General features: G+C 52.9%; 1 protein-coding gene across 1 annotated transcript; it reads right to left on the reverse strand.

Annotated features, from left to right (window-relative positions):
- Positions 1–47: 47 nt before the first annotated feature.
- Positions 48–22799, reverse strand: MASP1 (MBL associated serine protease 1; the record flags this gene model as incomplete). Its single annotated transcript, XM_080349848.1, has 11 exons — positions 22299–22799; positions 20098–20323; positions 12723–12900; positions 12336–12467; positions 11647–11843; positions 11211–11358; positions 10584–10702; positions 9656–9734; positions 4995–5132; positions 3913–3987; positions 48–943 (listed from the first exon to the last, which is right to left on the reverse strand). The coding sequence occupies exons 1-11, from the start codon at positions 22643–22645 to the stop codon at positions 48–50; spliced, it is 2535 nt and encodes an 844-aa protein (XP_080205974.1). The 5' UTR covers positions 22646–22799.
- Between the last annotated feature and the right edge of the window lie 1490 nt (positions 22800–24289).

Below are 24289 nucleotides of genomic sequence, written 5' to 3' on the forward strand. Positions count from 1 at the left end.
ACAACAATAAGAAGAAAGGGATCTGCGGCAGCTGGCTGCTTAGTCACTCATCTCGGCAGCTCCGGGTCCGGAAATGTCCACCTCTCAGAGGAGCCTGTTTTCTTCTCCACCCAGTCCACATAGTTAGAGACTTTGGTGTACACACCATACACCTGCTTGCTGCCACATTCCTCCGGGCCACCCCATGAGACCAGCCCTTGGGCCACCCACCTCCGGGTTCCCGGGTCCTGGATGACGAAGGCTCCCCCACTGTCTCCCAGGCAAGTGTCCTTCCCACCTTCATAGTAGCCAGCACAGAACATGTTCTCGGTCACGCTGTAGTTCCCTGACCGCGACTCGTAGCTGGTCTTGCACTCCGCGTGCAGCACCACCGGCAGTTTGACGTACTGTAGGATGTCAGACAGCGTCCTCATGCCCGAGCTGATGATCTCATCCACCGTGATGTTGGGGTTGGAGATACCCCAGCCAGCCACCAGCCCCAGCGTGTTGGGGTGAGGCCCCTCCAGCTCATGCTCGAACTGGGGCAGGCAGACAGGCATGACGTAGTTCCCCATGGTCACCTTCTCCTTCAGCTTGACCAGAGCGATGTCATGGTTGTAATTCTGGATGTCAAACTCCTCGTGGAGGATGATCCTCTCCACTGTACGGTTGACAGCCTCCATCTTGTTCCTCACATCATGAAGGGCCAGGTAGACGGTGACATGCTCCTTGGAGACAGGGATGACAGTCTTGTCTCGCCGCTGGGAGCGGAGCACATGGGCGGCTGTCAACACCCAAGAGTCCGAGAGCAGGGCTCCGCTGCCAAACCATTTGTCGTTGGGCACCCGGGACATGTCCTCCACCACAATCAGGGCCTGCCAGGGGAAGAAGCCAGGCTCTGCGTTTCGCCCACCGATGATGCGCTTGATGATCCCAGGGAGAGGACGAGCCGGTCGGCCACACACTGGGGACAAAAAGGACAGGACAGTGACTCCCAGCACTTATCTAGCAGACAAATGAAAAGGGACATCCCTGTAGGTTATGCCACATTGCTGGTTATCTTCAAATGAAACACTCACTGTGTCTGAGAATTGTGTATAGCATGGTATGGGGCTGTGGGGGCTTTCATCTAGGGTCAGCTACCCCAAAGGTGTACCAGATCTCCTGACACTGAAACAAGGCATGGATTCAGCAAAACATGTGATCCAAGGTGGGATTTCAAGTACTCTAAGTAGTATCAGAGCTTAGTGTTGGTTTACATCTATGTGATCTGTGCTCCAGATGGGGACCATGATGCTACCAGATTCCTTAGGGAAGGGCAACTGGAGGGATCTTTCTGCTATCTCGAAGACCCGGCAGATGCTATGGTTTCTGTCAAACCTGGATTGCAGTAAAACAGGCATGTGACTTAAAGGGTTGTTGTACAGTTGAGCTGATAGGTGGGAAAAGGAGATGGTTTGAGGGCCAGCCTGCACTTAGCAATTTCTCACTTTGCAGTTCAGTGTCTGGGGTGATTTGGCTGGCCCCACACCACTCCAGAAGCAGAAAGGCCAAATGAGTAATCCTACAGCCTCACCATGTCCCGTGAGCTTGTTCAGCCCTTCCCAGACCATCCAAACACTTGCCTGGCTTCTGTTCAGTGTGCTGAGAAACTCAATGGAACACCAGTGGGAGGACTGGAGCCTGACATCAGCCCAGCCTCACCCCTCGCTCTGAGACCTGTCACGAGGTCTGTGGTCTCACAGTCATGGCATTTGCTCTCCTGGAGGAGCTGTGGCTGGAGAAGTCTCAGCTGTGGGATGTTGTCTAGCACCATGGGCTTTACTCGTGCATCTCAAGTCCTCATCACAATTCTGGCAGCCAAACCAGCATCTGTCTGCTCAGCTTCCCAACAGGCCCAGAATTAATGTTTGAAGAGCCCGGATGGGCTGCTTGGTTTGCCTCCAGGAGCTTTATCAAGGCTCTGTAACATACCGTGAGGAAGAGGAGAGACTCAACATGCTCAAGGTGGCCCTGAGAGGGTTGGACAGAGTGGGCAGGGACAATCCTGTTCCCGTGGAATGTAATTCCTTGGGACACAGCTGTTGGTGGTGGGGCTGGTTCATGCCTGTGGCAGCACTGTGGAGGGGCACCCCCAGGTTCCTTGGGGGTGCTGATGTTGCTGGGAGGTGGTGGCAATTTATTTGGGCTTGTACTTCAACAGCTGTAAGAGTCTCAGATCGCAGCAGCTCACACACTGGTCTGATCTCTCCAAGTTTGCAAGGGGAGCCCACATCCCCCATGGAAAGTGCCAGGACTCTGCTCTGATGCCCCCTGTGCTGCGAGTGGAAGATTCAAAGCCTCACAGAAAGAGGGTCTCGCTCCCCAGGGGGATGGGATGGGGGCTGAGTCAGCCTTGAACCAGAGCAGGAGCACCAGGAGCTGCTCACGTGGATTTCTTGTGGCTGAGATCTGCTGCCAGGAAAACTGCGACTCCAGCAGGGAGGGAGCATGGTGAGTGTCTGCCTGTGCTCCGCTCCCCTGCCTTTCCCACTGCTGCAAGGAATAGAAAATGTGCTCAGGCAAATAATTCCTGCGTCCCAGCCCAGCTGGTCTGCTGCACCAAAGCTGACGGCTGTTCCAGGGAGATGGTTTTAGAGGAAGCGCATCCAGTCAAATATTTATTCTATTAAATTACATATCAAAAATGCTGACCAGGCTGCAAATGCTCCCACTAATGGCAGAGGCAGGCACGGAGTGGCCTGGAAGAGGAGTTTCTATTGATAGGGAGGTGGCGTGAGACACAGGGGAAGGATCTGAAGAGCAGCTGGCCAGCTGCTGCCTGCAGATCCCGATCTCAGGAGAGCGTCACCCTCTCTCTGGGATTTTCCATTTTCCTGAAGAACTTTCTGACTTCTGTCACTAATCAGGAGGCCTGGAAATGGCCCATGAAAGCAGCTATGGCCCCAAAAGATGTCCCCATATGCTCCCAGCTCAAATTAGTTCAGGATGAAACATCAAGGAGAGATGCAGGGAGCAGACACTGCAACAAGAGCAGCCATAGCCCTGCTCTCAGAGCTCCGTGGGATGCAGGGGATCTCAGGGGGTGCCTCCTCTGGTCTTGCAGTCGTTCAGCATGGATGAAGAGCAGATACCCACGGGGCTGAGCCAGCTCCTGCACTCTGGGGTGGCTGCAGCTGCAGCTGCTGCATGGCAGCTGGATCCCCGTGGCTCTCCGGAGAGCTGTCCCTGCACATCCGACCACAACTCGCACCAGGGCTGCCTCCAGCCCCTCCGCCTGGCAACCAGACCTGGCTCCAGGCTTGTCTGTGGTCAGCCAACATCTCGTGGACTTTTGTTTAATCCCAAATGGGCGCCTGGCCTGGAAACTTGCTGGCTGCAAACATTTCTGCCACTGCTCCAAGGCTTGGGACTTTTCCTTCCCTGTGAAGTGGATGGGTTTTTCTGCAGGGCTTGAAGAGGTGCTAATTGCTCCTGCATGTGGAAGCCTGCTAATGGGAGCTGACAGCCAGCAGCCCTGGGCAGGTATTGCTCTGCCTTTGGCTGGAGCCACCTCTGATGATGCTGGAGGCTGAACAGCGCCAGTGGGCTCTGCCCTGGGGCTGCTGGTTTCCTTGTCTGTGAGAGCAGGGAGCTCAGGGAACCCTGACACCTGGGGTGACAGCCCTATACCGCTAGGAAGACATGCCCTCATCACTGCTGCTCAGTGCCACCGCTGCACCGTGACTGTCTGGGCCACCTGGGATAGCAGGAGGTCTCTGTCCCCATCACCCTCCCAGCCAGTTGGATATGTGTAGCCAAAGCATATGGCATTGTCACCAGGGAACAGGTCCCTGCCTAGGGTAGTGGCAGGTCAGGCATGGAGGCATCTCCTCCTGGACTTTCCTGCTCCGCACCCCTTCCTGCGGGAACCAGCCACCCCAGCACTAGTACCTGGTCGGCAGGATGGCAGCTTGGTCCCCAGCTCCTCGCTCCTCCAGACCCCCGATGCGTCACATGTGTAGGTGGCTGGAAGAGAGCAAAGTATTAGCTGGGCTGTGACCTGGGCATGAGGGGGTGTCTTTTGCAGTGAGAAGATGTTGTCCAGCTGTCACGACTCTTCGAACCCTTTTCCAGAGCAGGAAGTGACCTGTGCTCCATCCCCTGTGGCGTCCTCCAACCCTGCCTCCATGCAGGGGACGTGCCACCATTCTTGGTGTCATTACCCTGAGTTGTCTGGAGGGCTGTGCTGTGCCCTCAGCCTCAGCTGGCAGCTGCTGTCCCATTAATGCTGCCAGTGCTCATTCCACTAATGCATGTGGGATGCTGGGAACAGATGCACGGGGCCAGCGGGTGTCCAGGGGGATATGAGCTGGGAGACAGGAATGTGAGGAAATCCTTTGGCTTTTCTTGCTGAGGGAGGAGGAGGGAGAAGGGCTGGGATGTATGCACACCCCTTCTGCTGCCCAGAGCTGGGTCCAAAGGGTGCAGAGACCTGTGGTGCTTGGCAAAGCGCCTTGTGGTGTCTCTGGTTATGGACCAGGGTGATAAGGGGAAACTCAGTCTGCCATGATCCCACTGCTATCGCTTCAGCTACACGGGACTTTTGTGTGCTGGGATGGGGAGCCTTGTGGAGCCCCTTCTGTGGCTGCTGGACCTGGTGCTCCCTCCAGCAGCAGCTCCTTCCACAGACACACAGAAAAATTCATATGCTACAGGAAGGAGGTGGCAGAGTGGGAAGGCAGAGCACAGAAGAGCCACCACACTGCTCTGCCAAGGCTGTGAAACACACAGGCAAAGCACTGGGCAGTGCTAACTCCATCCTACCTCATTGCGGAGCAGGATGTGGCCAGTCTGACAATTCGGGCAGCACCGACATGGGGTATGATGTGTGTAGGCTACATCCACAGCCTGTTGCTTGCAATGCATCCCAGAGTGACCATCCCAAGCTCCCCCCCACTTGTGAATGCACACATGCATGACCAGACTCCCACCCGCACCGTGCTGTGGGGATGGGGCCCAGCCCCACTGCTCACCAGTGCTGTTGGGGGCCATGTGGTAGTAGGGGTGCTGGCAGTGGTACTGGATGGCTGCTTGGTAGGTGGTGAGGTTGTTCCTGGAGGAGAAGGTGACAAAGCCATGCTCCAGTTCCGGTGGCTCTTTGCAGTCAGCAACTGAAAGCCAACACAGAAGTGTGGGTTGAGCTCTGTTTCTTGGGGTATCCAGCCAGCCAGCACTCAAGTAATGCTGAACTTTGGCATGTGATGATGGTCTCATAGGCTAGAGCGAGGGCCCATATACTCCTGTATCCGTTTTCTGCAGAACAGTGCAGGGGGAACAGCCTGGCATGGCCTCCTATGGCAGCAGGAGGCTGTCCCCAGGCAGGGCAGCCTGGCCCTGTGAAAACCCACCATGGACACCCTGCAAAGACATGGCTCACGTCCAACACTGCTGAACACCAGTGGCACGGTGCACCCACAGGCTGTATGGCCAACACTACTCATGCTGCTGGAGAGCCCCATGCTGGGAGCCCCTCCTGAGCCCTTCACGGGTGCAAGATCTCTCTGCTATACTTTTGAGAGGGGAAGAAACCTGTCCTGGCAGGTGAGAGCTATTGGGAGATGCTCCTAGAGTGTGTCTCTTCATCCCTTAGGAAAAAACAGGCAGGGATTCATTAACCGAACCCGTGCATTGTGGGAGGTCCTCTGTGCACAAGGCTTTGCTGGGAGCATGGCCCCATCCCTTCTGCTTTGGGTCTTGCTCACCAAACAGTTCTGGTAAGTGTTTACAGTTCAGGCTGAGCAAACCTAGAACCTGGCTGCCCTGCGTCAGAGGAAGGACTTTGAGAATGGGACTTGGCTGGTCTGCAAGCAGGGGTAAGGCCAGCAGATGTGGCTGAGACCCCACCAGCTCCCCAGGACATGGGCAGGTTTGGCTTTTGGCTTCACCCACCCCTGGTGTGGGCTCACGATGTAGTGGAAGGAGGATTTCCAGGGTGCCACTGCCCTTCCCCATGGCCTGTCCATGGTCACTTTTCTCCCCCAGATCCCTCACAGTGCCCTGCCCAGCCTCTTCTCCCCAGCTTACCCCCTGGATTGTGCCACCCGCCGCAGGAAGGACCCCAGGCTGCAAGGTGCTTCATCTGCCAAAGCCAGGAGTCACCTATGGGAGCTGCAGCTCCCTGACATGTGGGCAGTCCACGGCACACTCGGGTGATGCTGTGCAACCTCCCCCTGCCCCATCCTGGAGGACCTGCCCCAGGGGAGGGCAGTAACTGTGTCTGATCCTGTCTGGGACATGCAGTGCTGTGGAAATGGGCTCTGCCACATTTAAGATGAGGAACTGAGTAGGGTATATGTGACTTCACAGAAAGCAGGTCCTGTGATCAGGGATGACATGGCTCTTCATGTGCTCCAGGATGGGTGAGAACAGGAGCTCCAACTCCTCATGCAGTGATCCAGGCTAATGAACAGAGAATTCACTAGAAGTAGCTGGCACCAGGGATGTGTACGATGCTCAGGGCTGCTCAACTGCTTGGGTGAAAAAAGCCTGTTTTACAGCAAAATGCTGCAGCTCTGTGTTCACCATGGCCCCCTCCATCCCCCTGTAGGGACAGCAGGTGATGGGATGGATGTGCTGGTGTAGCCAGGCTGGGTGTGGGCTCTGGGTAGCTGTGCCTTGCAGAGGGACAGAGAAGGGGACACAGATCCCTCTCACCAGCCCCAGGGTCTCCCTGGCTGGCCTGAGCTTTCCTGGTCTCTTCCCATGATGCTTGGGCACACAGTGCTTCTGTGCACCGTGTCAGCAACCATGGGACCTTCATAAGGCACTGGGGGATGGTGGGGCTTGCAGGAAGGAGGGAATGGATATTGGGGGACCAGTCTGGCTTGCACAGCTGCTCTGGGTTGTTTATGGCTGAAGGGCAGCACCCACAGGTCCGCACAGCCTGTCCCCTCCTTGTATGTCCCCCAGGCTTAGGGCAGGCTTGACGCCTGGAGAACGGGCTTTCGCACAGAGGCGTTGCCCCACCAGTGTCCTGGGTCCTGCTGAAAGGGTGAGGGGACAGAGTCTGTGCCACTAGCCTTTCCAGACTTTTCGCTCAGGAAAGAGGCCATTTAGCATCTCCATCTTTGTAGGAGCAGAGCTGGATCAACCTCCCCAACACAGACCTCCTCCTCCTTTCCCAGCCTTTGATCCACATCCCAGCATCCTCCCAGTGAAGTACCCAATGCCTCAGGAAGCCCGGGGTGTATACCTGGGGTTCTTGGGAACATGAACGGGGCGAGACACTGGGCTCTGACCTCCTTCAGCTGCAACCAGCCTGAGACCAGCCTGACCTCAGCTGTACTGGACCAACAGTGAGGAGCGGAGGGGAGGCAGAGGAGCATCCATCCCCCTGTGCTGGTGCCAGGGCTTGGTGCCTGCAGGAAAGGGCGGGTGATGCTAACCCATCCTCCAGGCCTCCTCGCCTGGAGGATCTGAAAGGTGCCAAGATGCTCAGAGAGAGGAGAGGAATGAGTGTTTCTTATTTGTGATGCTGGGCCAGGGAGGAAGGGCAGCGGGAGGCTGAATCCAAACAAACAAACAAAGAACCAGGCAGCCATGCGCCCCTTGCGCAACCTCTGCCGGTCGGGGGGAGCTGAGCTGGGCTGAGGCATCTGAGCGGAGAGGGAGGGATGCGGAGGACGTGCTGGGAGCTGGCGGCAGCACACGGTCCCCGGGCAGTGGTGTCAGGACCAGAGAGGCACCTTCCCCCTGGGGTGGCACGGCAGCAGGATAACGGGGCTTGACTCCAAATTTCCTTCCCCCTTCTCAAGACGGAGTTAAGAAAGCACCAGGCGTGGAGGGGTTAAGAGTGCCATGCCAGTTAGACAAGCCACGGAGATGGATTTGGCAGCCGGGCCAGGGGCAAAGGGGACCTGCCCTGGGTGCCGGACAGATCAGAGAGGGGAACTGAGACAGGCTGCCCGTCGGGCGGTGCGGCCGGCGCCAGCCTCATGCGGCCACTCGCTCCGAGCCGGCTCTTCCCTCTGTCTCGTTGTCGGCTCTATCTGCAGCTGCACCGAAAGCAGAATGGAAGGAGGAAAGCAGAGAGAGAAAGCTCAATTAGTAGATGAGCAGAGAGAGGCATGCAGGAAACCCAACCCCCAAAACACCAGAAATCGTTAATGAGCACCCGGTGAGCCATGCCAGGGTGCCGCAGATGCTGGCGGAGCCACAGCCAAGCTGGGGACCCACTCGCTCTGCTCAGCCGGGGCAACCCGGGGACAGCGGCTGGGAGAAGCTGTCACAGGGTTGTGTTTAGCCTCGCCAGGCCACGGATCTGGATTTTATCCACCTTGGCTGAGAAGTTTTCTATTTTCTGCATTGCTTTCTAAAACTGTTTTTGCTCGTGCCCTGCCTCTCCCAGACAGCCCGGGGAGGTGGGAGGCATTGCAGTTTGCAGGCCTGAGTTGCCCATTTAGGGGCTTCTTGGCTTTCCAAAAACAGTCTTAGAAATTTAGTGTAGTGAGTCATATCACGCAAGAAGGGACTAGTTCCAGTCTGGCTGGAATAATGCAGGTAATCGTTTCAATTTTCTCCAAAAAATAATACTTTTTGAGGTTAGAAATGTTTACCTAGATTTTTGTTCTTTTTTTATTAGGCAACACTGATTTTTATCTGATCTCTGCTCAAGCTGGATAAAGTCAATGGGAGACTGTGGTAGTGAGAGCGGTAGGAGTGGGGAGTTCCTTGGTAGGGCAGAGGCATCACTGACTCCAAACCTTCTAAGGAGCCTTTTCAGCTATGAATCTATTTAGCAGGCCTGAGAGCCTCCTGTTTTCCCTGTTGAGTGAGAAAACATGAACTAAAACTCCAGAAATACTCTCCTAGGGTAAGATGCACGGTATCATTAAAAGAAAAAGGATCTGCCCAAATGGGGAGAGCCTGCATCCCAACATCCCTTGAGAGTATCTTGTGCTTCCTCTTCTGGAAGATCTTGGGACCTTCTTGGAGCATGTTTGCTGCTTTTCTCCTCTCTGGGCAGCCTTACAGGGGAGTGAGCAGCAGTGAGAGTCTCCCCGAGGGTTGAGGGTGTTTGGGGGAAAAGTGAAAAGGTGTTAACAGGTACACCTCCCAAACGTGAACTGAGAGAGGAGATGGGTTAGATGAAAGAAGAGATGATGAAAATCGTCACCCATCCTTCCAAATGTCATCTCCTTTCTTCTCCCCTTTTCTCCTGTTTTGAGGTTTGTAAATATTTGAGCAACTTTTCTCTCCCCTTTCACTTAGTTGAGCAGTGCTCAGTTTAGGCTAGTACCTGGGACTTCTCTAATCCCCTATGACTTAGTAGCCTCCACTAGGAAGGAAATTTGGACTAGGAACCGGATTGTCCCAAATTGTCCCAGATTTATCCAGCAGAGCCAGCTCTCAAGAGCCAGGGTTGCTCTTTGACAGGGAGACAGCAAAGCGGCTCGCAAATCAAGTTATATGAGTAATCTAAATAAAAGCACCAACATCCTGCTTGTGGCATTTGGAGCAAGCCCCGTTATGTTATCCAAGAACGAGCCAAAAGAGCTTTACAGAGTTACGTAGCCTCTCTGGCTGGGTTTGTGTCTCTGAGTAAAGAACTCCGCTCTGGCAGAGCAGCTCCCCTTAGCATGAAATGATTTCAGAAGGAAAAGGACATTGGCAGGGTGGGGAAGGGCGTCCTTACTTTTGCAGATAGGGATCTTGTTACTCCATGTCCCATCCTTTAGACACTCAATCTGGAAGGAGTCACTTTCCAGGTTATCCTGTGCAGAAGATGTCAGCAAAAAAAAGGACCATCAATGTACAAAGCAAGCAAATTCATCCCACCACAGGAAGTCAATTTCTTGGTGCTTTAGTAAGAAATAGCCAGACCCTCCTGGAAGAGGACTTCTCTAGTTAAAACATGCAATAAAATCATAATGAAAAAATGGAAGGGTTTTCTTGTTGCCAGAAACTCAGTGACATACTGAATGCCAAACAAATGGAGAAGTTTATTCCTGTTCTAAGTGCTGGGTAAGGAGGCAGCTCTGCATGAAGTATGAGCCTGAAGAGACACTGGAGAAATATCCAGCTTCCATGTCAGAAGTCCAAGCGGGCTACTGCTTTGGAGGGACAACAGCCACCATGTGAGTCACCCACAATCCCTGTGTTTCTCAGCTGCTTCCCGGAGAGTGCCTGCCAAAATCCCGGCCCCCTTGACTCTCCAAAGCCGTCCCAAAGTCCTGGGGGACCTCCTGGTCTGTGGAGGGTGGGCTCTGCCTGGGGAGCTGAGCCAGCACCGTCGAGGTGAGGAGCAGGCAGAGCGCTGGCAGCTCTCCCGAGGCTTTTGCTGACTTTTTCTCTGGCAGAGGTGCCGAACCTGGCATCCTCTGAGCTCAGCGGCTGCAGAGGGAGGCTGAGAGGGTGGTTTGGGAAAGTGCCATCTCCTCTCTTCCTCTGCACGTTTGGGAAAGAAAGCTGGTGGCTCTCATAGGAAGCTTTGTCCTTGCCCTTGAAGAGGGGGCAAGGATGGTGTGTGGGCTGTGTTCACACTCCCAGAGATATGGTAGTCCTGGGAGGGAGGATTCCCTATTTCCTACCCAGCTGCCCAGCTCCACGCTGTCACCCCATACCTTCAGTACTTTGTATCCAGTGTTGCAGCTGATGACAACCTGGTCTTTGAAGGTGTACTTGGCTTGGGAAGGCTCAATTTTCCCATTGATTGGTGGCTGCACCAGTGGACACGGGTTTCCTTTGAATAAAGAGCAAACAAAGAAAAACAAAACTGATCTGAATAAATGGAGAAAATGGAGAGTCCCAGCTCTGCCACCCAGCCCCTGTAGCAGGGTCTGAGCATCCCTGCCCTGCTCTTGCTATTAACCTACACTAATATGTCTCAGCCAGGCTCTTCTCCTAGAAGAAAAGGAGGATCCAGGTCTTTTCCCCAGTCCTGGGCTGCTCCTGGCTTTGGGCATTACAAGACTGGGAGCTAATAACTGGAGGTTTTGCAATTATCCTGCCCAAAACTGCGCTGCTTTGCAATGTGGTCTTGTTTCAGGGCCCATCTGGCACAGGAAAAAAGAAGCACCCTTTGAAGGGAAGGCTCCATGTTATTTTATTCCTCTCTTGTGATTTCTGTGACAGACACTTTCTGGAGACAGGGTCATAGACCACCAAAATCATGGTCTCCACCTGCAGAGTTTATTAAAGCCCTTCCCATTGCCCAAGACCAGCAAACAGAGGAAAGCAGCAGGAGTTACCAATTGCTGTGTACGACAGCTTCCAGCCTCTGTTCTCTCCAGAGTTGTCGCTGTGGAAGAGGATCTGCACGCTGTTGGTTTGGGTTTCAATGCGCCCTGGGGACTTCTCTCCACAGAATGGGCCAAACTCCCTGTGGCCGGCTTTGATCTGCAAAGGGAAAGAACAGTGGATCTTTGATCCCTGAGGCAGATGGATGGGGACACTTCACTGCAGTGGGGATTAAACACCATGTGTTGGGGGGATATGAACTGAAAGAGGGTCACCGTTGGCTGAGAGGGTCAAAATCAGGTGTGGTAAGAGATGTGGGTTCAGTAGAGCAACAGGACTCCTGCTGGCTTCATCGCCCCCATTTACACCCAAGAATTTTGGTCCCACCAGGGTGCCAGGGAAATAACAGGAGAGTGGGACAGGAGGAGTGTGCAGAGCCCAGCTCACCTTGATGTAGTCATAAGGACAGGTCACTTCAGGGTGGTCTTCCACGTCAAAGCTGTCCTCAAAGCTCAGGGTGATGAAGAAACCCTCCTCCAGCTCAATGCGGTACAGGCAGTCCGAGCTCTTGGGGTAGGGGCTGGGGAAGTCGGCGCTGGTGACCACCCCACTCCTCTGGGTGTAGAGGTTGTCGCTGCACTCCACTGCAACACAGCCAGGGCTCGCTCAGCGCCCCGCCAGCTGCATCCCAGCCTCACCATGCTCAGGGGCCCTCCCAGTGGAGTGAGGTCTGCTGGGTGGGTCCGTGGACCCCAAATATGGGTCCCTGCAAGGAGAACCTCACACAGCCAACCTCCTGTGGCATAGAGGTCCTGGGCTGGGAGCTAATCCCAGCTAATCTACAAGATGCAGATTCAGAGTAGAGGCTAAACCTTTTAATTTCTCTGACTTGAGGAGAGCTGTAGGGCTCAGCTTTGGAGCACAGCCCATGGAGAAACCACATCTCCTTCCCGTGCAAGAGGACTGCAGGCCTTGGGCACTCTCCAGTCCCAGGCTATTGGTTTGTAGGGAAAGAAGGACCTCATCCCTCCTGGCAGCAAGAAAGAGCAGTTTTGCCTGTGTTTGGTAGGTCTGTTGCCTGCCCAGGGACCCCTGTGTATGACTGTCCCCATGTCTGAGCTGTGCCTGGGTGGTACCTTTGCAGGTCCTGTTGTCGGAGTGGAGGATGTAGCCAAACCTGCAGGAGCAGTAGTACCCGCCGATGTAGTTGTGGCAGTAGTGGTCACACGCCAGCTCCTCATCGCTTTTCTCCAGGCACTCGTCCACATCTAGGATGGAGATAACAAGGAAGGGAGGTCACCCTGGAGCCCTCCACACCTCACTCGTGGAGACTTCTGCCACAGCACTGAGAAACTAATTGTCCCATGTGGTAGGTCACACAAGCACCCAACGAGTCTCACACAGCCCACGGGCTGCACACAAGGACTTTTGCTATGTTCCCCAAGGCTGGTCTGGAATATCGTCCTCTCAAATTTCTTATGCTGCCCTAGAAACTCGGTCCTGCAGGCTTAACCACTGCTTACCCACGGCGGTGTAATGGGCATCGAAGCCGGTGAAGCGTTCCTCATTGGAGAAGTCAGACCTGAACGTGAGCCCCATGTAGGGCCCCGGGGACAGGATCACTTGCTGGCCAGGTGCCTGCTCTGTGTCCGTTGTCTCTCTGCCACAGAAGGTTGCCAGCTCCTGATCCTCAGCTTCAATCTGTGAGCAGAAAGAAAGGGTGGGCACTTGGCAGAGCTTGGATATCTGCAAGCCTAGAGAGCCCATGGTACTTTCCTGGAGGATACCAGGCTGGGTTTGAAATCTTGATCTGTACCTGAGAGCTCACATCTCTGCCGCTGCTTGCCCAGCCCGTCCCTGCCAGGGCTCAGAAATGTCACCATGGGACATGCTGCTCATCCAGCAGCCATAGATGGCCACAGCCTAACGATGGAGCTTTGCCTCTCTGGATGCCCCATCCTGTTTGGCCCTGCACTGCCTCGGCCCTTTCCAGGACATCTTTGAAACAGCAACTTGCAGCCACTCCTGCTGCATTCACATCACCTCCTGCAGCCAAGAGTGACCCCAGAGATGCTCAGAGCTTGGCAGGTCTGACTCCTGCCGCTCCAGCTCTCTGAGATGCTGTTAATGCAGTAAAGCAATTAAACGGTTTCTCCAAAATGAACACAGGTGCTCTGGTCTGCCCGCTCTGTTCGGGGTCACCCTCGAAGCAGATGCTGAGAGAGCAGGCAGCATCCTGGGTGTCAAGGGCAGCTGGCAGGTGTAAGGAAAGGATGCAGGGAGAAAGCCTGTTTGGGAGCTGGGGTGAGGATGTGGGCAGGTGGCATGCAGATGACAGGACGTGAAAATCAGCCCCAGGTCGTGTCATTTCCACTCAGAGCTGTCGGCATCCGAGATTCTCCCACTCACCTCCTCCCTCAGCCCGAACACTGAGCTGGGCAGCAGCATCTGTGTGAGTGCTGTGCTGCTGGAAGGGCACTGGGACCCCAAAGAAGTCCCTGGCCATCGGTTTTACACCAGTAAAGCAGTAGCTGTAATTTGGGTGCTGTTTCTGTCCCCTAGCTTGGACAAGCTTGGTCCTGTCCGTGCCATCCAGAGTCCCTGTCTGGCTCCAGGTCTGCAGTGCCAGGCATGGTTTGGATTCAGAACCCTGAACCCAGAGGGCTACAGGAGGGGACCAACAGGCCAGCGTGCCCTGACATAATTTCAGTGTGCTCACCAGGCTTTACATACATCCCTGTAAAGCACGGCTGTGCCTGTGCCTTCAAGCACTGTAACACCTGTGGAAAATCCCTGGAAACTCCCTCCCTTCCTTTTTCTTCACTGTTTTCCCCAGGACTATTTCAGCATTGACCCCATCTTCTCCTGCATATCCCATCCCCAGCCCGTGTCTCTACCACAACCTCTCCCAGCTCATTCCCAGCACCCTGCCTGTTTTCCCCCAGGAAATTTGAATATGAATAACTCCTCAGCTGAGGCATGCGATGATGAACACCACTATGCCAGCCTGTCGCTGCTCATGCCAAGCCAACACTACTGAGGCCGTGATGAAGTGTGCGGCCCCCCCACCTTGTGCTTGGGGAAAACAGCCGCCTGCTTGGGGACCCACAGAGTCCCAGAGGTGTTGCAATGCTGTCCCCAGCTTGAGTGGCCTTGGCGAGGTGGGATCATCCTCCGGCTGCATCCCTGTCTCCTGCAGACCCCCAGGATGTGCCCGCTGGGGAGGGTCTGTGGCTGAAAGGGAAATTTCCCAGGGCTGAACAAGCAGGCGGAAACTCGCTCACACCAGGGAAAGCCAACGTGGAAATGGCAACTCAGCATGCCTTGACATTGCCTCCAGATATTTTCCATCCTCTCATACCAGCTGGAGCTGGCCAGAAAATAGAGAGACTTTCCGATGATAAATTTTGAGAATTTGGAGAAAAAACACGCGCCCTGCATTGAGACAACAACTCAATTGAATTTCGTTTTTTCTTTTTTTGTGAAACAGCATTCTGAAAAAAAAAAAAAAAGGAAAACAAGTAATTTGGGATCCATCTGGTTTCAATCCCTTTGAAATATACTGCGGTGCTTTAGAATCTCTTTTAAATCTGAGAGAAGATTGTTTTGAGATGAAATAGCGTTTCAGACTGAAAAACGGGAGCGCCATCACCAAAAGGAAAGGACAATGGCATTTCAGACCTGACACAGTCTTGGCTGCGCAAGCGTGCTGCACACAGCCTTTTCTGCAGAAACTGCTTTTTCTGAAGGAAAACTGTGGGAATGAGCAATTTCCAGCCAGCTCCTTTGTGCGGGACTGGTGGCTGTCACATCTGCAAGGACACACGAGCCACCGTCTGAGCTCCCATCCCTCCTTTCCAGCCCCAGCCGGCGCGGGACCTGCAGCACAGCATCACCCATGCACAATAAAACCTCACTGGTGCCTTGTGTCTTGTCCTGAGGATGCTCCCACCTTGGGGCCAGCCCCAACATCACCCCCAGCATCCCAGGATACAGCCCCGGAGTGGCAGGATGAGGCCCAAGAGACCCTCGCTCTCCTCACCCAAGGTATCCACAGCCCCTTATCTGTGACGGGTCCCATGCCCTGAGCCACAGGGAGCAGAGACAGCCCTCCAGCTGTAAACTAAACAGAGAGGTCATCATCCTTGGTTAATATTTGCTGCTTCTGCTGAGGACTGTATACTTTTTCATAGATCATTTACATCCAGTGAGCAGGCTGGTAATTAAATCCTGGTTGTTTGTTTGGAGTTTCTCCCTCTCGGGTCACGATGTCGACGTTTTCACTAGAGAAGATGTGTCCCTGAGGGAAATATCAATTGCCGCAGAGAAATTCCCTATAAAAATACGCTGAAAGAATCCTCCTTTGCAAAATAAAATATAGTGACACTCTTATGTCTTAAATTTACCCTTGCCACCGCCTCCCACCGTCTCCCCTGTTTCTGCTTGCCTTCTCACTCCCTTGTCAACGTTTCTGCCTCTCTAGATGGGGGCAGATGAGGTCTCTCTGTGGCTATGGCTCTGTTCCCCCTGCATTTTGGACCGCGGCTAAGAGAAGGGGTGACCCAAGCCGTGCCACCCCCCTGTGCCCCATATTGACTTCCCCCTTTGGGACAGGAGGCAGGAGCTTGGGTGCCCTGGCTTGGCAGCAAAGAAATGCTGCACCAGGGCATGGGTTGCTGGGAATGCTGGAGCAGCGATGCTCCAGAGATGCCTCCTGCAGCAGATGGGTTAATCAAACACCACAAACACCACAGAGAATTTGGCCCGACAGTTCAGTGTCTGCTGCTGGAGGGGGGCAGGCAGCCGGCGATACGGAAACACAGCCGCCAGTCCCCCTCTCCAGCCCTCCAGGAATGCACTAATTGGACTGATGAAGGCCAAACACACTCCTTGTAATATATATAAATGGCTCATTAGGCAGAGAAATCGAAGCGCTGGGCTGAAGACACTGGGAACATGACATGGGGAGGAGATGCTCAGAGACAGGGAAAGGCTTCAAACAGCCCCTGACCTTGAAGTTAGTGTGCACACAAGAAGGCAACACCTAGATGAACAGGAGTTCTGCAAAACGACTGATGCTGCTGACTGTTGGAAACAAGGCAGGGATGGGACAGTCCCAGATGGGAGCAGGATCTAAGTGTCCTGGAGATCCTCTCCCCAACACGCACACATCCTCTCCTTCATATATGTTAATAGCCCTTTCCTGTGCAAACGTGCACCTGAATTTCTACGGGAACATACATGGCAACCGTGCCGTAGGTGAAAGGGGACGATGGTTGCTTTCCCCTCCTGTGGACTTGGCTTGGTGTCTGGAGATTGTCCCCTCCCACAGGTTGCTGTGCCCTATTTCTGAGCACTCACACATGAGGTTAGCAGGAGTCCTGCCTGGGTGCATGACCACTCCATAGCACAGAGCCTCCCTGGGGACACAGGTGTGAACAGCAGCTGCAGGAATGTGTCCCAAGTGCCACACATGGGCAGGAGTCTGAACACAACATAAAGAGATGCATCCAAGGGAGACTTGGCTTGTGTCAGGGAAGATGGGACCTACCAGACCCACAAAGTGTCATGGACCTCTCTGCCCTCCTGTACAGCTGGAGACACCCATCACAAACAGCCCCTGGGCTTTGAAGGAGGAAAGGCAAAATCCTGTGGCATATGCTGAAACCTGCCAGATCTCAAGCATGTGCCATTCTGAACCAGGACTCAGTGGTAGGGCTTGAGCTGAAGACATGTAACCCCACAAGGACTGTGAGCCCACAAGGACTTGCCATGAGTGGATGAAAGGAAAACTCACTGCAATCAAGAAGCTGGTCCCAAGTTGGCTGCCATGCCCTCAGGGCTTGATTTCATTTCAGGGCTTGACCGAGTTATGTGCAAAATCTCACAGGCTGGAGCCCAGACTCAGATCTGCCTAATAAGCTTGGGGACTTACTCATGAAGGCCCCTTGAAGTTGGGATTTCATCTCCTATCTCTGGGCCTCCACTGGGATTTCATCTCCCATTTCCCTGTCTCTGCCACAGCACAACCCAGTGACACTAGGCAAGTCACTTAACCCAATTTCTCGGTCATGCCCACGGCCTTCAGGATGTCCCAGGCCAGTGCTGGAGACGTGTGTGCAAAAGCGTTTGGTGCTGGGTGACACCAGAAAGCAGCTGGACAAACCATGGTGAGGCCCCCCACAAATGAGGAAACCGCAAAACAGCTCCCTGGGGACAGAACTTGCCGAGAAGCAGAGTGGAGGGCAGGAGCTGAAAACCCAATGTGGATGGCTGCTCCTTTCTCATGCACCTGGACCTGACCTAGGTGGCCATCCAAAACCCGGGAGAGGTTGTCTCCGATGTGCTGAGGTCCAAGCGGCTGGTGTTCCCTACCTGTGTGGGGCTGATGTTCTTTGGGTTGGTATTTTGAGGGTGGCTGTTCCTCCTGGCTCACTTCCTTACCAAAGTACCACTCCTTGTCTCTGCCATCCCCGTTCGCACAAACAATCCTCTTGGCCTCTGAGCATTGTGTTAGAAGCCATGTTCTTTTTATATATATACACACATGCACGCATATATGTGTTTATATATATAAATAAACAGCTATTGTTTTAATTAGCCATTGTTTCAGAGCTCTGGAAACTGTTCCCTTCTGAAGACCACCCCGAAGGCAGAGATCCGCGCGGGTTTACAGCTCGGCTCGCCCTGAGCTTGGCACGCAGGATGACTTTCTATGCTGCTTGAGATCTCGGGCACATGGGCAGCCAAAGTGGTAAGGAAAGCAAAGGCCAGGGCACGGTGGCTTTCTGCCTGTCCTGAGCTGGGTCCCCACCTTGCACTGGGGCTGTTCAGCCCTCCTTTTGACCTCCTTCTTATTGCAGTCAAGACAATGAAGACCCTGATGGAGAGCCATGGTCAAACCCCTGGTCAGAACAAACAAGAAGGTGTTTCTTCACATACACATGTAATTATATATTTAACCTGTGCAACTCTCTGCTACAGGACGCTGCAGACATTAAAGTCACTCATGAGTTCAGAAAGCAATGATACAAGTTTATGGAGGGGGAAAAGTTCATGGAGGGGGAATCTATCGAGTGCCATTGAATGCAGAGATACCACCTGTGGCTTTCTGAGCATCTTCACTGGCGCTGGCAGAGTATTGCAGAGAAGCACCTGTAAGCATTTGGTCTATAATTATATTCTGTTAGCCAGGCACTGTTGGCCTCTGTCAAAGAGCAGGCTGATGCTGTTTTTACATCTTGAGCTCATACAGACAGGGGCTGGACACACAGACCCAAGAAGGCAAACAGCCATGGAGTCATTTGTTGCTCTCCTTAATGTCTGTTAAGCTGGTGGTTTAGCAGCATTAAAGATTGCACCCCCTACCCAGTGGAGCAGCCTACGAATCGGCCATAATCCATCCATTTTCAGCACTTTAAAACTGTAATTCTGTGGTGGAGGCTCTGCAAGCTGAGTTACAGCCCCAAGCAAATTTATACAGCTGAGATCTAAATCCCTGTGAAAAATACCACCTTCTTATGGAAATCCAGCAGCAGGGAGAGCTGCGATGCCAAGTTGGCACCATGGCCAAATAACAGGGAGCCTTATGAAAAAGGCAAAAAAAAAAGAGCAGGGGGTGAAGGGTGGGAGGAGGGGTAAAGCTTGGAATGGGGAAAGTTTCCAGGAAATCTGCCCCTTGAGCTTATTGGGTTTTTAAAGCAATATATCTCTATATATGTCCCTGGCCCTTGTGCTTGGAGAAGATCCAGCAGAAGCAGAAAGAACTAATCAAATCTCAATGAGAGCTGTTAGTAGCGGAATGAGTGCCAGCACAAAGGGGAAATTAAAGCAGCGAACAGATCCTAGAGGAGAAAAACACAAATGTTTCCTTTGTTTTCTTAGGGCAAGAATAAAATAATAATTTCAATTAGCTGACAACTAGAAGCAGAGCTGAGCTCTGCACTTCAAAACCTGGGTGCAACCCCCACCTACCCCTGTGGAAGTTGCACCGGGTGATGGGATACGGCATGTTCAGCCAGGCAAAAGCAGAAAGCACCTGCTTGCTACTGCTGGTCTGCTAGAAAGCACCAAACCTGACCAAGTTCAAAGATACAGAGAACCCAGCTTGTCCTGGACATAAGGAGAGTCCTGCTTGGAGAAAGCTGTGGTGCAAGGGGTGAGGATGCTCTGTGGTGTTGCTGTGTGTGGCCCACCCTGGTTTCTGATGGGTTACTGCCCAGCAATGAAGCAGGCTGGAATCTTTTGTGGTTTTGTCCATGACAGCTCCCTGGAAACCACCATAGTTTGTGCTGCAAAGATTTGCCAGCAATGGCCCTGAAATTTGGATCTGAGCTGTGACATGGGTTTGCATGGAACCTATGAGAGCCTTTGGGTCTGTCCCCTGCAGCTTGTGGGGAGTTCTGCCTGCAGACCCCAGCTTGCAGCCTCAAGCTTGGGTCTAACCTTTCCCTTCTGCTTCCCCTGAGGCTGGACGGGATGTCTCCAGATCCTGCAAAGCCACGGCCAGGGATCCAGGCTGGCTGTAAGATGCACTCATGGCCGTGGCTCAGGGGTCTTCCTTGCCTGTGGCTAGCATCAGTGTGCCACAGGCTAGGGGCTTTGCCACAGGGGTTTCATCAGCCCATGAGCATGTAAATCCCATTGAGTTCAACGAGAAATAGGTGCCTAAATACTTTCAGAAATCTGATCCTCTGAATCTGGTGTCCACTCACTGTTAGTCCAATGGATGTCGTCAGCCTGCCTATGCTCTCCCAGTTGTGCACTGGATTGACAACTCTTGTGCCAAATAAATGGGGAAAACCAGTTTGTTTCCACCTTTTCCAGCATTACCCTCTCTTTGCTGGCCAAACAGGTCTCCTGTCTACCCCACCATCTGCCCCTGATTCCACAGCTCACCTTCACGTAGTCGTATTCACAGAGGTAGGATGACTCCAAGTCAAAATGCATGAAGTACAGCTTGATTTTAAATCCATCAGGCACAGAGATGTTCCACGTCACTTCTGAGTCGCTGGGATACGAATCAGGGAAGTTGGGAGACTGGATCTCCCCAAACATGTCTGTCAGCTCAATGGCATCTGCCACGCAGAGCAGCAAGGCACAAATGGACCAGGTCAGGGGGTACCTGGAAAACACACATGGGGAGATGAAATGAAATTCTGACAACGCCAAAACCTATTGAGCGCTCAGTCTGTTTTCCCAAGTGGGTTGTATCATGTAAGGTCAGACACTTGAAATGTCTGGGAGCTGATACATCACCACGTCACCATAAGTAAACCCTCCGTCAAGCCACAGAGAGATGAAGGTGATGGCAGGAGCTGCACATGTTTCCCAGAAGGGGAAAGTCCCTTTGGAAGGTGGGTGATGCAGGTGCCACGTGCGATGCAAAGCCACCTCCACAGCTCCCAGACAGCTCTGGGCTCCATCAGGATCTCAGTGTTTCTCAAGCTTCTGGGAGCAGCAGTCGCTGGCAACGTGTCCTTTAGCTAATGGGGCTCTGATGGGCAAATCTTCATTTAATGGAAGAATAAGCATAAGGATGCTTAATAAAATAATAACGCTTTCTAAACTGGTTTAATGAAAGCATCATGGCAATAACTGCTAAGTATCATTATTATTATTGCTGCTTAGCCTCATCCTGCCAAATTGGGATTGTTGACTCTCAATAGACAGCACACATCTTTGCAGCTGGGCAAGGACTGACTGGCGCCCCAGCAGTGTAACTCAGCATGTTACTCCCCACTATTTTCTGTTTCTCTTCTCCTTTTCCTTTCTTCTTCTTCTCTTCAGTTCTTAGGGTACCACTCACCCCAGATGGAGAAGCACAAAGTTTGAGATCATTAGAGATCTTTTGTCATCCAAGTCAGCTTTTAAAAATCCTCAGCCTAAAGAGTTGGTCCCAACTTGTTAGGAACTTTTGTGTCCCAGAGAAGGGCGGAGGACAGGTAAATCAGTGGCAGTCCAGCTGACCTCGCACAAGCCTTGAGCTCCATTTGAGCACGAAAAGGAGCGTAAACCAAGTATTTCTTTTGTGCAAGGGGAGAGCACTACCTGTGCTGGAGGTGCAAACTCAAAACCCTGTGCCATTGCATGGAACCCAGAAAGAAGAGCAGACATCAGGCTCTTTACACCCAGTGCAGTGCACAAAGTAAAAGAAACATGCAGGAAATTAGAACCATTAGCAAATAAAATTTCCACTTTCTAAAATAGGTACTAAGGCCTGGCAAAGGCTTGTAGGTGTGTATTACAGGAGCTGGAATTACTCACATGTACACGTACACTTGGTTTCAAAATCAGGGCTTGATTTAGGTATGCTAGTGAGGAAATTGAAGCTATATAAGTGGATTATTTTTAACCTGTCTGTGTTCTTTCAAAACCAGGGCAGTAGATTTCTGAGACTCATTTGTGTAGTGCCATCACTTTTCCCAGCGCTTCATTACAAAACAAAGTTAATGGGAGCTGAGAAATTTGGATTGATTTTTCTTTCAAGCAGCATGAGGTTGAACATGCCTTTTTCTGACAGCTTGTCTGAAACCACAAACATGTGTGAAGGGAAAATCTGTTTCTCCTCTGGTCAGGGTACATGCATGGGGGGCTGGATGCTCAGCTGGGGTAAATGGGCATCACCTTCTCGACTTGAACTGGGCCATTTGCCGGTGCAACTCTCTGCTTTCTCTTTAAACAGGGGAGGCAAAACAACATCAAACTTCTTTCCCATGCCAGGAAAGTCTTAACCTCACGTAAAAGTGATAAACGACCGCGGCGTGCACAGAAACCTGAAGCCCGTGCAGCACATCCAGCCGCTGTTGCACCTTTTCACCCATGGGCCATGGCAGAGCGGTACCTCCCGCTGTGTGCCCCATCACCGCTGCGTGCCCGTCACCCCAAGCTCCCTTTGGCTCTGCCGGGATGCCAGCACACAAGCTGGGCTGCAGCACGAAGCCCAGGCATGAGCAACCTCTTGCTTGCTCGCAGATGGGGAAACCGAAGCCACGGTCATCAGAGGGAAACCTCCCCAGCGGGACGGCCCCCCTGCCCGGCCGTGCCCCCCGCCCACGGCATGTGGAACCCTGGGGTCACCCTGTCGCGGGGGTACTCACCTCATTTTGCAGCCGGGAGGGTTTGCCGGTGGCTTTAGTGGGGAGGATCGCCGGTTGCTTTGCGGGGGAGGGCTTTGCCTCCTTCCAAACGCTCCGCCGTCCGCCTTATCTCCGTCCGGAGATTTGTGAGCGTGTGCGCGCCTATGTGTGTGTGCGTCTGGAGTTGTCTGGCATTTTCCATGCAGGTCACGCCTTCCCCTGCCTGCAGCCGTTCCCCACATCCCCACAGGCAGGCGGGCAGGCAGGCAGACCTGCCTGCATTGGAACCGTCCTCCCCGCCGCCCGCCCGCCGCTCCCGCCTCTCCCGCCGCGGGGCTGCCCGTGCGCCCCAGCAAAACCCGCGCCATTCAGCCAAGTTTTTGTCTTCCCTAATCTCCAGAGTTTTGTGTGTGTGTGAGTGCGTGCGCGTGTGTGCCCATGCACATTGTGTTTTTTTCTTTCTCTCTCCTTCTTTTTTTTCTTCCTTTCCCTACAGCCTGCTTTGCCAGATGGCTAAAATTTGCCTCTCAATAGGGTCGGAGGCTCCAGCAAAAACAGAAGGCATGAACGTGTGAAAAAAGAAAACGGTGCGGGGATAAATAGCTTTAGTGGGGGTGTGGCAGCTGGGATGGGTGTTCAGGACTTGCTTTTGGCTTCTCCGCTCGGTGCCGTGCAGCGTTTCGGACCGGAATCTGGTTTCCAGGAAACTTCAGAGTTGTGACAGTGTGGATAAAATCGGAACCTAGTTTGCACCCTCCTACAAAGGTGAGAAGTTGCTGGGTTCAGCAGCTTGTCCCAGGACACGGACAGCTGTAGATTTGGACTCTGCTTAGGAGTGAGAACTTTAAACACTGAAGTTACAGGTTTTGAGCCTGGCTCCCTCCTGTCGAGGAAAAAGGTATAAATATGAACACTCCCAACTAAGCCACAGGAAATTCATTTCCCCTCCCTGTGCCAGGCACAGACCAACCCGAACCCCTGTTGTCTGCATATCTAAATGGGAAAATCCATTCGAGCCTACAAACAAGGGAATAGCCTGTAGGAAATTAAAGGATGCAAGTGATTCCCTTGTCCAGAACTGACACCCTTGGAGACAGGAAGAGCAAAACTTTAATAGCTGTTTACCAACCTCAGCTTGAGCTGGTTAATGTAAACCCTGCAGACATCCACTGGCAGGCACGGATACATATGTGGCACGTTAAAAGGCACACAAACAAGAGCGGGGAAGAAGCAGGGAAACAGGGATGTGTTGGCATCACTCCTGGAGCAGCAGCTCCCAGCCCTCCTCAGTTGGCTGAAGTCAGGCTGCGGCGCTGCTGTTAAAGGGGCGATGTTAATTCCAGCCTCTGCAGTGGCTGCTGCCCCTCCAGCCATCCTGGAGAAGCTGGGAAAGAAGGGGATTTAGTGAAGAAAATAGAGTTTTCCTCCTTTTCCATTTATTGTCTTTGTGCTCTGGGGGGTGACAGTTCTTTGGCTTCCTGTGCAGAAGCTGCTTCTCTTGCTCCTGTGGACCTCTGGTTCTGCACTTGGGGAGAAATAGTACCTGGGAGACACAGTGAAGTAAAATAGAAAAATGAGTGGAAAAGCACTAGAAGAACAGCAGAAAGGCTGTGGGCAAAGGGAAGATCTCAGTCTGCCATTATTTGTAGCTCTATTGTGGAGGTTTTAACAGCTCATCACTGTACAGGCACAAGCTCTCACTCATGCTAACACACCCAGGCAAGCTGATCAAACTAATTAATATGTAAGCAATGTGTCAAATGCAAGGCTTTATTTTTTGCAAGCAAGTGTGGTCTTGTCTGAGCCCTGAATACATTGTGATCTATTTTTTCTCTACCTGTTCTGCAGGGTAGGTCCTTCATACCCTCATTTTTCCATCGCAACAGCCTTCCATAGCTTTTTGGAACAGTTCCTCTAATTCAGGGGCAACTTTAATTCTGAAGTGTCATTTTCTTTGCTTGCTGCTGCTTCTTTCAAGCCAGATTACTGGGGGTCAAAGTCTCTGTTTACAC

This window comes from Nesoenas mayeri (assembly GCF_963082525.1).
Source record: "Nesoenas mayeri genome assembly, chromosome: 9".
NCBI classification, from domain to species: domain Eukaryota; kingdom Metazoa; phylum Chordata; class Aves; order Columbiformes; family Columbidae; genus Nesoenas; species Nesoenas mayeri.